This window comes from Sphaeramia orbicularis, chromosome 17, assembly GCF_902148855.1.
Source record: "Sphaeramia orbicularis chromosome 17, fSphaOr1.1, whole genome shotgun sequence".
In the NCBI taxonomy this organism is placed as follows: domain Eukaryota; kingdom Metazoa; phylum Chordata; class Actinopteri; order Kurtiformes; family Apogonidae; genus Sphaeramia; species Sphaeramia orbicularis.
This window is the reverse complement of record NC_043973.1, coordinates 27,658,164-27,670,752: the sequence shown is the minus strand read 5'-3', so window position 1 is coordinate 27,670,752 and position 12,589 is coordinate 27,658,164. Positions and strand designations below refer to the sequence as shown.

At 38.6% G+C, this 12,589-nt stretch overlaps 1 protein-coding gene across 1 annotated transcript; it reads right to left on the bottom strand.

The window, feature by feature from the left end:
• Nucleotides 1–284: 284 nt before the first annotated feature.
• atg9b (autophagy related 9B) lies at nt 285–12,497 on the bottom strand. Its single transcript, XM_030161177.1, is given in 25 exon segments — nt 285–3,011; nt 3,104–3,273; nt 4,555–4,587; nt 4,590–4,638; nt 4,740–4,833; nt 4,930–5,029; nt 5,032–5,167; nt 6,331–6,576; nt 6,698–6,877; nt 7,055–7,208; nt 7,479–7,579; nt 7,581–7,963; nt 7,966–8,100; nt 8,103–8,141; nt 8,144–8,225; nt 8,351–8,463; nt 8,466–8,491; nt 10,319–10,406; nt 10,409–10,470; nt 10,472–10,486; nt 11,095–11,122; nt 11,125–11,157; nt 11,446–11,491; nt 11,669–11,706; nt 11,709–12,497. Coding segments are annotated over 24 exon segments (2,400 nt in total). The 5' UTR covers nt 11,776–12,497; the 3' UTR covers nt 285–3,011; nt 3,104–3,121.
• Between the last annotated feature and the right edge of the window lie 92 nt (nt 12,498–12,589).

Below are 12,589 nucleotides of genomic sequence, written 5' to 3'. Positions count from 1 at the left end.
TTAAAAATATAATTTTCATTTTGTTGTCATTTATGTCTAATTGCATCTTTTACTTTGCATATTTCTTTGGCAAAGTCAACATTTGTAAATGCTCTTGGAGAACTTCTATTTTTTAATTTACAAAATGAATTCACATCTTATTTTTACTGTACTCATGACAATTGGTGAGCCAATAAAAAAAACACTCAGGACACAAAGAGTTAAAGAGATCCATGCAGTAATTATTATTCTTATTTTACCCACCTGATCCTTCAAAAGGGGGAAAGAACAATTCCAAACTGAGAGAAAATTTAAATAGATTTTTATTTCAAATAAACATCACATATCAGTCACACTCGAAACGATCAAATACACTCAAAATAAGATTTATTTGCCTCTCTATTCACACACAGGAAATAACACATATATTGTAAAGCTGTGCCGAAAACGAGTTCTTTTGGCATGTTTCATTTTTCAGCTAGTGTTTCTTAATTTACACAACCAAATAAAAGACAAACCTATTTAACAAAACAAAAAACAATGTCTGAAAACATATTCAACATTTCAGGATGAAACTTAGCACCTTGTTCCAGTCATTGTGACACCTTGACTGGTGTATAATGGATAAGAAACCAGAGTGTGGTGAGAGGGTTGGCCATGATGACGCTGCCAAGTACAGGGTATACTCCTGCCTTTCACCTCAGGATTACGAAGACAGTGCAAGTTTACACACCGTGATATGAAGTGTACTGTTTAATACAACAGACTGACACAAGATCTCCACATCTGTGTTTGCATCTTACAAGCCACATCCACAATTTCTCTACATACTTGAGGCTATAAACAATGACTTGCCAAAACGACCTGTACATAGTATGTGCTGCTAAATCTGTAAATCAAATGCTGTAGAGGAAATGGCTTCTAGAATGAGCAAATACTAATCCTTAATACTAAGGCACTGCTTAAATTAAAACGACTGACAATAACAGTGCGGTGTACATGTGGAGACTGTCAAAAGAAACCAACTCTGTGCACAAAGCTGAGCTCCAGTGTCTACAAAGTCAACCCGCTGCATTCGTATGATAATGCAGAGATTATCACAAATGACCAGTGACCACAGTACCCTTGTAAGCATATTTTACATAATGACAGAAACGCACGACATCCCAAACACTGACCAGAGGTAAGAACAACTCCTTGTGATTGGCCACAGTGTCTCCATGCGCTCAACTGTGGACAATTACAAAAGAATACATGAAGAGGTCATTCAGGATGGAGACTGACTCTAGGTCCCTTTAAGACCTGCCCTTTCTGAAACAACGGATGCGAGAGTTTTACATGTACGTTTAAAAAGACAGCTTGCTTTTTGTCAGTGCAAAACAGAGGTCATGTTAGGATTATTATATCAAAATGCATTGCTTCCACGGACACACAAACACTCCAACAACAGGGTGAAAGATTTCTGAGCATGAGAGAACAAAGAAATATATGTACATTGCGATAATGGAAAACTACAGTATTTGTTACTGTAAACTACTCTATGTAAAGTGACCAAAAAAAGCAGTATTGTGTGCACTGCATGAACTAGCAAATATAGACCTAGTTTATTCACCGTCAATATCATGCAGCTGGCTCTTTGAAAAAACCTTGACTGAAACTAACTTATTACTTTATATCAGAATTTAAGGTAGCTGGGGTCTTTTTCATCATTAAAATTTTAAGCTTTTCATGATGTAAATAATTGTCAAAAACAATTTAAATAAATGATTTTAAAATATAAATACACAGAGATAATTAAATAGTTGGGGGGACAGATAATAAATAAATCCAAAGCTAATACAGGATGCTGGAAAGACCTTTTAAAATACTGAAAAGAACTGATGATCTAAACTCCTCAAATCTTAAGGTGCAGATGCAATAGCACGTGTCATTCAGGAAAAACAACATAACATTAACATGCAGAACAATGATTTGTAAAAGCAATACCACCCTGTTTTGTTCATGAAAATATTTGTTTTCCTAATATTTCTGGGGCGCCATTTGCTCAAAAAATGTACTTAGGGAAAAGCCAAAGCAAGGGAAGGGCAGAAAATACAACAGACTCCATTTAAACCCGAAGTTAAAATCCAATGCAGTTAAAAGATGCATCTGTGTGTAATTCACAGAGGTATTGATTGGAATCATTTCTTGAGGTACCATTGAAGTAATACGGAAAACTAGGATTTATGGGTGTTTATTAAGTGTTAAGGCATAAAGCTGACTGCTTTAACGGAATTAAAATGCATCTTATACCTGCATTAGGATTTCTTCAAGTGTATCTGGGCTGTTATTTCAGTCCGGTTTTTAAGGAATGGCATTATCTTGATACATCAGCTTTAAGTATATGAATACTGAACAAATATATGTCTGCTTAAAAAGACATGTTTTGTGACATAGTTGCTGGGTATGTGTAGCAACTACAGACATTTTTTTCATCAATACTTTGTCATTTTTTTCTTGGATTAGTTCTGGTGATAAAAATGAAGGATAAGTAAGACGTAAAAGTGTATTTACAAATCACAAGGGTCAAACAGCGCAACTTCAACTATTGATTTCTTTTTGAAGACGATAGTTTTTCAGGCAGCTGCACTATCATTTTGCAGTCTTTGTAGCACAGATGACAACACCATTCTGTTCAAACTTCAACTAAGACTCACACTATAAAACCTTGTGATGCACAGATACTTTGCATTGTGTGCTCGTGCGGCACAGCAGAAGTCATGAATTTCATTCTGTCACACAATTTACAAGCAGTTTGTCTGTACAAGATTATGGCAAAGTCATGATGAAGCGGATGGAAGACATATGGTTTCCCTGATGCCATAGTCTGCCAGATGTGACAGGATGAGGCATGATGGAGGAGCAGGGACAGTGGTTATTCAGTTGAGCCCCTCCTACAACAAATGTTGAGTGATATTTTAAAGGTCCATGCTAAATTCTCCATGAAGATCTTCTAAGGCCACGATGTTCTTGAAGAAAGTAAAATGTAAACACTAAAAAGAGAGAAGAGGAAGTTATGATGGCACTCAATCCTTTAGAGGTGTTTTTGTCAGATGATGAGTAAAGTTAAAGACAGAGCATATACCTTATGACGTAAGGCACTTCAACAACTACTCCCAGTGCCCTGTTTTGGAGTAGATCCACTGTTAATCTCTTGATCATCTTCATTCTCTTCCTCTTCTTCTTGCCAGCCTCCGAGGTGGACAGGAGTGGACATGGAGCTGCTGGCACCAAAGCCACTGTGTCCCTGCAAACCTGTGTGGTTACAAAGAGCAATGGAGAAGTTCATCCAAAGGCCACACAACAGCTTTTCTAAACATTTCTAACATTGCCCACAAGTGTACTCTTAAGACATAATTTAAAGGTCTCTTACCATGAAAATGCATCTTTATTGTGTTTTGAGGTTTACCTAAATGTCTCAAATAAAGTTGTGAAAATATGACCTTCTCCTCTAGTGGCCCATCACAAGATGGCCTCCAGACAAAAGAAGCCACTTGGAAAATAATTTACTTGTGATGTAAAAAAGTAGAACCAATCACATTTCAATGGCTTAAAAATACATTCTTCTATCTGAAAAATGCCATTTTTCTAGAAAGCTAAAACCACTTACTGTTTTCTTGCAGAATGCTGTTTGGTAATGAAACCCAATAAATAATGCATGGTTTTTGGACTATATTATTTCTTACAAATAGCATTCTGCAATAAAACAACAAGATATTCTAAATTTTCTCAAAAAAGTGCCTTTTTAAGATAGGGGGATTTGTCCTTTGGCCATTGATTTGATGTAAAATCAGTTTTCAGTTACTAACAGCAGAGCAGTTACCACATCAGAAAAACTAGTTTACAATTTAAGTGTTTCTTACACTTGCATACAGTGGCTCTGTGTGCATCTGTGTGAAAATATATTTTATTAGCTTTGCCCAGTTATAATATAGGGACAGATAGTTTTGTGGGCAGCCTGTTGGAGAGCAAAGATGTTGTCATTTGACCAGTGTTGATGTTTCATTTACCACTCATTCTTACCTGCTGTGTGCAGGCTAATGGCTAAGGCTAACAAGCTACTCAGTGCTAAGCTGGATGAGGGGTATTAACTGTGAATGCAGTTGTACTTTTGTATTTATCATGTGTTTACTGTAGCTTTATGTCAAAATCTGATCCTAGCTGCACTGTAAGCTGATCTGTGTTTAGCCAATCAAAGCATTTGCTCATGAAAAGTGGAAAATGACCTTTGTCTCACTGTGTAATATGAGATGTTTGTTTCAAAGACCCAGGTAGAAAAGTGAGGGAAAAATCTAACCTTTGACAACACCATTACAGAAGATGTTAATATACAAATATAAATGGAATTGATATAACTGCAAGTGTTGAGATATGGGAAGTAAATACTATAAAAGATTTCACGTAAGCACAGGCATTTATTTTGGTTGTATTATCAACCATGAAGTGATGAAGATTTAAAAGTCATTCAACTCTCTGTAATGACACATTTATGGTTTTGCTAAACAAAAGTTGTAAGATCAGTCTAAACAAATTTACCAGTGTTGGTGTGAAGATCTCTCATCGGCACTGGTTCTGCCACTGTCCTGAAGATCTTTGTGGGTGAGAATTCTGCTGGTGGAGCTGGAGAGACAAGCACAAAATATAGATACATAAGAGGGGAAAAAGAAGGGAAAGCCTCAACACTGATGTCTGGAGCCTGAAGTTCACTTTCACAAAATTACCTCATGCATGTAGATGGCGTGGAGACTCATCTCTGCTGAGGCAAACTCTGAGTGCAGTGTATTGCTTCGCATGCGAGAGTCACTGTTAGACATACTGGAAAAGAAAGTTGTTAAGTAAAGATGACGACCGCGTTTTTAATCAGCATATGAAGACACCATTCCAGAGTGCAGTATATAAGTCATGCAGTACCTGTCAATAATAGTGCGATCACTGCGGTACATGGTGCTCTCTGGATGGATGGAGGAGGGGAGGAAGCCATGTGAGCGAACGCGGCCGGTATGTGCAAACTGGAGCTGGACAAAGATGCCAAGACACTGGCAGCAGCAGAGGCAGCAGTACTCGGTGGGATCAAGCGATGCTCACGACCTTGGAGTCCAGATGCAGTCAGAATGGGATGGGCCAAGACACTGGCCAGCAGGTTTTCAGGCTGGAAACAATAACATACCAGGTTTATACATGTATAATACCTTTATAATAGTGTGTTTATAATAGTGTGAAGGGGTTAGTGTCAGGTACTGATAGGGTTGGAGGATCAAACTAACTGAATATGCCTCCAACAATCTTCCATTTCCATGTGTGCAAGAGCCTGAAATTAACATCATTTTAAGCTACTATAGAAACACTGTGGTGCAAAATTGCAGTCTCCCCATGTAGCTATAAATGGCTAATAAGCTTAAGAAAACACAATGATTCACTGTTACAGTCAATAATACAATAATCAAAACATAATTACAATAACTGCATTCCATTTCTGTTAATAGATTGCCCTAAATCTCACACACAGGTCCTGTAAATGAACACAAAAAAGTAATTATAGTGTTTTATTTCATACAAATATACCAGACGGGTAAACTAAAGGAAAAACCTGATGAAAGTGGTTTCGTTCTGGTTGACAAAGCCTACATCTACAGGGCATGAAGGGTCACTAAAAGGATCAAAATTATTCTATTCTATGATCTTCGGAGTCACCAGAACATCTACAACATCGTCAAGGGCAATATATTTTGGAAGGATGGTGTTCATCCCTCCTGTAGAGTTCACAGATTAGAATCAATATGGTATGTGGTGATCCAAGACCTCACCAAGATGCTTAACATTGGTTTTTACTTTTATTTGTCACCTGTCTTTATACTCTTGTAGAAAGAAAAAGTATTTCTTGGGGTGCACAGTTGTGGCTGTGACATACATCGGCTAGAGTGATCTTCACAGCAGGGTTATATACAGTTACAAAAAAAGAAATGAAAAAGAATAAAATCAGATCAAAAGGTTGGACTGACTTGAGTTAGAACTTTGAAGATGAAAAGAATAACTGAGCAAAGAAGTGAAGTCACTGGGACTCTGGGAGAGTCGGGTTCTTGTGTAACCAAGGTGTAACTACTATCATTATTTTTTCATGTGCATTGACTGGTTAATAAGTAAAACAAGTTCTTACATCATGGATACACATTAGCAACTACAGTTCTAACAGTTGTTTCACAAACACTAGACTTAAATTAAAGATAAACCCAAGGCTATTTACACCTCCTGATTAACATTTTTACATAACAATTATTTTTTTTACATTATAATGGAAGACTTGAGGCATCTTACCACAGTGCCAGACTCATTGGACTGCAGCGAGGTGCAGAGTGGAGCCTCAGAGAGCAGCTGCTGGGTGGGGGGGCCACTCAGGGCATCATGCTGCACCTTCTCCTTCAGATGGCTGATGAACACTGAGCTCTCCTGAGGCGGTTGCCAACGTGGGTTCTTGATGGTGAAATGCATTAGGGACAACTCTGTTTTGCCATTTTCAGCCTGTTGGTATATGGAGGCTTCTGTCTGTCCCTCCGACATCCACTGCAAAAAACACAAAAATATTTCAATTCAAGCATCAACAGTATCACAATCTTACTTGAAACCTTCGCCAGGACCTCAGCTAAGTTAGTGTGATTTGGGCAGACACAAGGACAAGTCTTACTGTTGGGTTTCCATGGCGCCTGATGTCCATTTGTGCGAAGGAGCAGATGTCCCCGACTCCAACCACCTCAACAGTGAAGTTCCTGAAGAAGTCAATAATCTCTAGAGACTTATTCCTCAGGTGGAAAATGAGGATGAAGGGGGTGACAATTGGACTAAGCAGCTCCTCCAAGATAAACACCTGAATTAAGCAGAGATGTCATTTATTATATGGTAAACTGTACATTCATATTATAATGTCCATTATATCTATACCAAAATGCATCAGCAAATCCATGATATTACTGTCAAACTGTCTCCGATGTGATCACATGGGTAATTTGTTTTCTGTATCAGTGCCAATCTCCGTCTTGCTCACCGCTTTGTATTGGAACAGCTGTGCCACCTCGTCACGGGTCTCGCTCTTGTTAGCATTGCCCCTCCAGTGGTCTGGCATGTAGTGAATGTGTGCCAGCATGCACTGGAGCAGCTGTTCAGGGCACCATACCATATGCTCATCTGGGATGAAGGACCTGGCACCGGACAGGTATGAAAACATCAGTCAGTTTGGCAGTATTAGGAAAACAGGATATTTCTGTATAGGAAGGTTGATTTTGGAAAAAAATGTAAAGTTTCCTTAATTAACAATCTACCTATGACCTAAAAACTGGAATATATTACAGTATACTATGGTGTATAATTTTACAAACTGTAAAGGTAACGATATGGTCAAGTTGTGTACTCTCTGGGTAAATCCTGCAGAAGAAAATATGGTAAACTGAACTCAAACTCTAAAAACATACCTGGTGATGTAATAAACCACTCCGAGCACAGTGATAGCGGTCAGAATATGCTGCACTGTGAGAACATCTTCATCATAGACCGTCAGTGCAATAAGTACCGCCCAAGACTGAGCCAGAGAAGAAGGCAAGGTTCTTAGCAAAGACAGTCAGCAGTGGTGACGTAAATGAGTTCATGTATTTAGATGTGGGTTTGTATCCACGACCCAAACGTCCATGTAGCTCGTGGTCCAGCTCATTAAAATGCCGCAGATATAAACGACCAAACAGAGACCAGCGTCTTGCTCCGAGGCTCCCGGGTTCTCTGCGAATTATTTCAGTATAGCTGAAGAAAGCATAAAGCACTTGCCACACCAGAATGAAGGGGCATAGCAACAAATTGGCTAATCCCATCAGAAGGATGACCCTACTAAGCTGCTGTGCGAGCTCCAATCGGTTTCCACTCCGTTTGTACTTTGGATGCAGATTCCACTTATTCTGAAACAGCGACCCGGACCCCAGAAGAGGATGAGCTCAAAGTTATACTTGAGGCCTTGGGTGAGGAACACCACATTGCCCAGCAGGGGGAGCTGTAGCTGTACTGGCAGCAGCGATTTGTTGATCATGGCCACCATGTAGTTCTTAATCGGAGAATGCGGTGATAGATATCAAGTTCTGTCAGCTCTTCTTGTGTATACACATTTGCTGTTCCCGTTGCAGGCTAATGAGCCTGTCCTGGACTTCCTGCCATGTGAAGTTGCATAGTTCATCCTGGGAAAAGCAGGAAGGGAGATACAATGCATTACAGCAAAACTCAGTGACACCTTATACTCCATATGATAATAAGCTAATAATGATTTATGGCTGTAACATGCACCTCTTGCTGCTGAACTCACCATTCTGATCTTGAGTGCCTTGATGTAGAATTGCCTAATCTCCCAGTAGCTGAGAACATTGCAAAAAACTTTCACAAGTCGGTAGATCCAAAAGATGGTGGCCATAATGAGAAGAATATGTTCCAGCTATTGTCTTGAATCCTGCAAAGAAATAGAGGAAGTAGAAGACAGAAAAGCCTATAATAACATTACACAGTCGCAAACAGCAACAGAATTGGAATTTGACTATTCTTTGGGTTTTTACAGGGCTTATTATCTATATTTATTCTTTTGTCCAATCAGAATTGCACTGTGCTATGTGTTGGTGCCTCTGTTTCTGTTTCTTAGCCATCTGGCTATAACCAGTTTGTTCATATAAAGATGAAATTGATCAGACCTGAACTCTGAAATTACATACATCTTAAAGGAGGCATTGACAAATAAAAATGGCATGCTATATCCATACATTAACAATTGTTTTAATCAAAATCATCATAAAATATTGGATACAAATATGAAAAGTTCCATTTGTTGCTCTCTGAGTATGTTGTAATCTATTAAACTGACACACATCTCCTGTTTACAGGTTGCGTAGCTGTTTACTTCATTCTATAATTAAGAAAGCTTCTGAGTATTCCATGTCAAAACACAGAGCATACTGGGCAGCTGTAATCTATACCTGTAAAAATATATCAGCCAATATAAGCAATTTTCATGGTCAGTTCTTGATCATTATTTATTTAGGCTGGTATCAGATATTAGAAATAAAAATAAAAAGGTTTACCAGTGAAAATACAGAAGAAATAGACAGAGCTGTAAGACATGCTGCTGTTCCTAAATTACCATTCTTTGTAGCTGCAATAGCAACTATTGCAACACTGATTGGTAACAGACCTAGTAGACAAACTAAAGAAAACATGACAGGCAACATCTCAAAAAAATCTGACCATAACACAGAAGTTGGTGAGTACATGTTCCTTCAGTTAGTGAGGTGTCATATGATTGTCAGCCTGCTGGCCCAGCTGAGTTGCCAGTACATTGGGCAGACAGTTTTACCTCACTGAACCTATCAATTACACTACCCTGTTTCCTAAAGTCAGTCTGAAAGCAACACATAAATATCTTCCTCTGAGTAACTATGAGTGGCAAGAATGCTGCAACCTAAAGCAATCCATCTAAATGTGAGATTAACAGCAAAACTGAACATTTTGGCAGGATGGTGACTCACATGAATTTGAAGTCAAGTACTCTTTCAACAACATGTTATTCTATAATATTATCAGAGATTATTAAACCCTGTGTTATTTTTTTTCACACAAATAGATGTTTAAAACAAACCTTATGAACAATAGATGTTTCCTCATTTAACATAACCTTAATTTGACAAATACATCAAAACTTATAATGTGCGATACAACACACAATATTAAGGTCATATTTCTCATATTTGGAAACATTTTGAAGCAAGTAATGGATCATAATTTCAGTCAGTAACTGGAATATTCATGGTCTCATATGAGGTAACAAAAAGTCAGATTCTGCCTACGTTCATACTTGTACAAAAGGAAACAGAGGGGCCTATTGATAAAGTGAGAGTCACTGATAAATATTATAAACACAAATCAGGCCTCATAATTATCTAGGGTTGAAGCAAAGGGCCCCAGGGTGCAGTTAAATAGGCCACTGTTCCATATTTCCAGACTGTGAATGTGTCTATATCTCACAGGCTGACAACACATCCCATAAGACGCTGTGTAATTACGACTGTATTAAGCCAGACAATTGAAATCCCTCTAATGGCCTGTCTTCAAAAGGGCTCTAATAATATTCTAGATGATGACTGCTTGAGAAGAACTATCTGTCTAAACTCGCTCAAATGAGGGGACAGGCTTTAATGTCACTGCAGGGTCTTCTCCACAATTTTCAACTCCCTGTGGACATTTTCACACACTTTAACTTTCTACAATTATATTTTTAAAACACAATTACCTCTGAGTGCACTGCTGGCTAGGTAGGATGGCATCTGGGAGAGTGACCTTGTTCCTGTCCAAGGGATTCTGGCCCGGCACTGTGTGGTGACTGCCCGATTAGCAAACAGGACATCGTACTCCACACAGTTGACGAGAAACGGGTGAATGTGACACAAACAAAAACTGACTGTGACATAAAAAAAGAAAAAAAATTACCTTTCATACTTAAAAATCATTATCATAGAAGTAAAATTCTACTCCAGTAACATACACCAACTGCTGCTATTCTGGATTTCCATGTCTACATTAATATAAATAAGATAAGTTAACAAGGATGAGGTTTTGTTTGTGGCTGCTATTATGTGGACTTATTTTCCAGGTTAAACGGCCAATATTAATGATATCACTGTGGTCAGATTAGCCAAATACCAGATAAATAAAAAGATTCTACTGCATCAGTACGAAGCATGAGTAAAACTCTCTAGCACAAAACTGGAAAAAAAAAAACAACAATATGCTGCAATGGCATGCTAGAGTGGTAAAGCAGTTTTTTGCTGAACCATTTCACATGAGTTTCAGGTACAGCTGCTGATGAAATCATCCTCGGCTCAAGCCTGAGGCACACTAAACTGTCATAACAACAGCAACCAGGAAAAACCTTCCCACTGACATGAATTAGGCTCACTCTGAAAACAAGCATACAGTTGGAGCTATACACTAGTGCTCTGAGAAGCTAAACACAGTCAATGTTGCAATCATTAATGATTAGAATGGCCTATTTTTTCTTATACTTACACAAGCTCAAAGAACTCTGACAACATATACAAGCGAAGCCATTCTTTTGATGAAATGATAAATGTAGACATGCTGATTAAGGCAAAACAAAAGTATCAACAGGACCTCATACTAGCAGACAGACTAGATTACATCTGTGAAAAACATCAGATATAGTATTAGATGCATAACTCCCAAAAAATGTACTATCACAGTGATTCTTATAGTAACAAGGCAATTACATAGTAAACAAGCAAGACATTGAATAGTCTAGATCGGACTATAGACAGGCATTTTAATAAAGTTGTGAGAAAACGTTTTAAAATGCAGTAAAACTGTTTTATTAAATTGCCCTGTAGGTTCAAAGGATATCCTTGTAAAGAAGGTTATCCAGGTTCTTGATGTGGTGCCATGAGTCGTAGGAGAAACGTGCATAACAACATGAGACAGCTAAAAACTAAACCACTGACAAATTGGACCTGTATTGTACACAGCATGCGTGTTATAGACCACAAACTGCAGGTAAATGTCGGTGTAGTTAGCCTGTAATATCGTAGCAAAAGTATAATTAGTTAGGTGTAATAAGATGTTTACCTTTCAGGCCTTCAGGCACATGCACCAGTAAATCCTCCTCCCTGGCGGTGAGTCCTCCTCAAAGTCCTCGATTCTCTGATACTCGTGGTACGTTTCAAAGTTGGCCATTGTGCTTCACATTCTTATGGTCAGTCTCTACTGAGAACTAATTGAAGTAAACAATTTTCTACATAAATTCTGTCTCGAAACCCAAGTTACATTCTGCTGCTAGCTACCCAGCTGTTCGGATAAGGGTAACGTTAGCTCCGGCTAACAATAGCTTGCTAACTTGCTAGTCTGGCGGAGACCGGTCGTCTACCGTCTATCGGACGTATGTAAAACCATGTACAGCCTTTAAACCACAGTAAACAAGTCTTGTCAGATGGACTGTTTAATATGTAATATCAATATAAACCGACACGGACTGCCAAAGTCGACGGTCCCGTGGCTGACTAGCCTGTGAATGATTCAGCCTCTCATGTAGTCAGGGTGACACGGTTGTTTTGTTCCCGACTTGCTCCGTCCATCTGCTGATGTTGATGTCGTTTTCGACTTTCTTCAGAGCCTGATCCCGACCAGAACACGGCCCGTTTACACAGCAATGCTTTATATAGGGCAATGTTCTCTTCAGCCTGTCTCGAGGTCAGGTAGTTGGTTTCCAAAAATACAACCATCCTATGCCTGTCCACTGTTTTTGTCTTTCGCAAACATAATGTCACAAAACGTAATTTGCGTCACTTCATTTTAACTAGCGTCATTTCCTGTTGTAGTTGTAGTTTTTCTATGATTTCTCAAACAGAAGTAGAATTTGTGGATCCTATCATGCTGAATTTTCACATATCGTTTAGTCGTCTTCAGAATAATTCTATATTGTAAAATAAGTGAACACAGCGCCGTTAAATTGACTATTAAAGAAGAGACAGAGCCGTTGACAGCCGCAGAA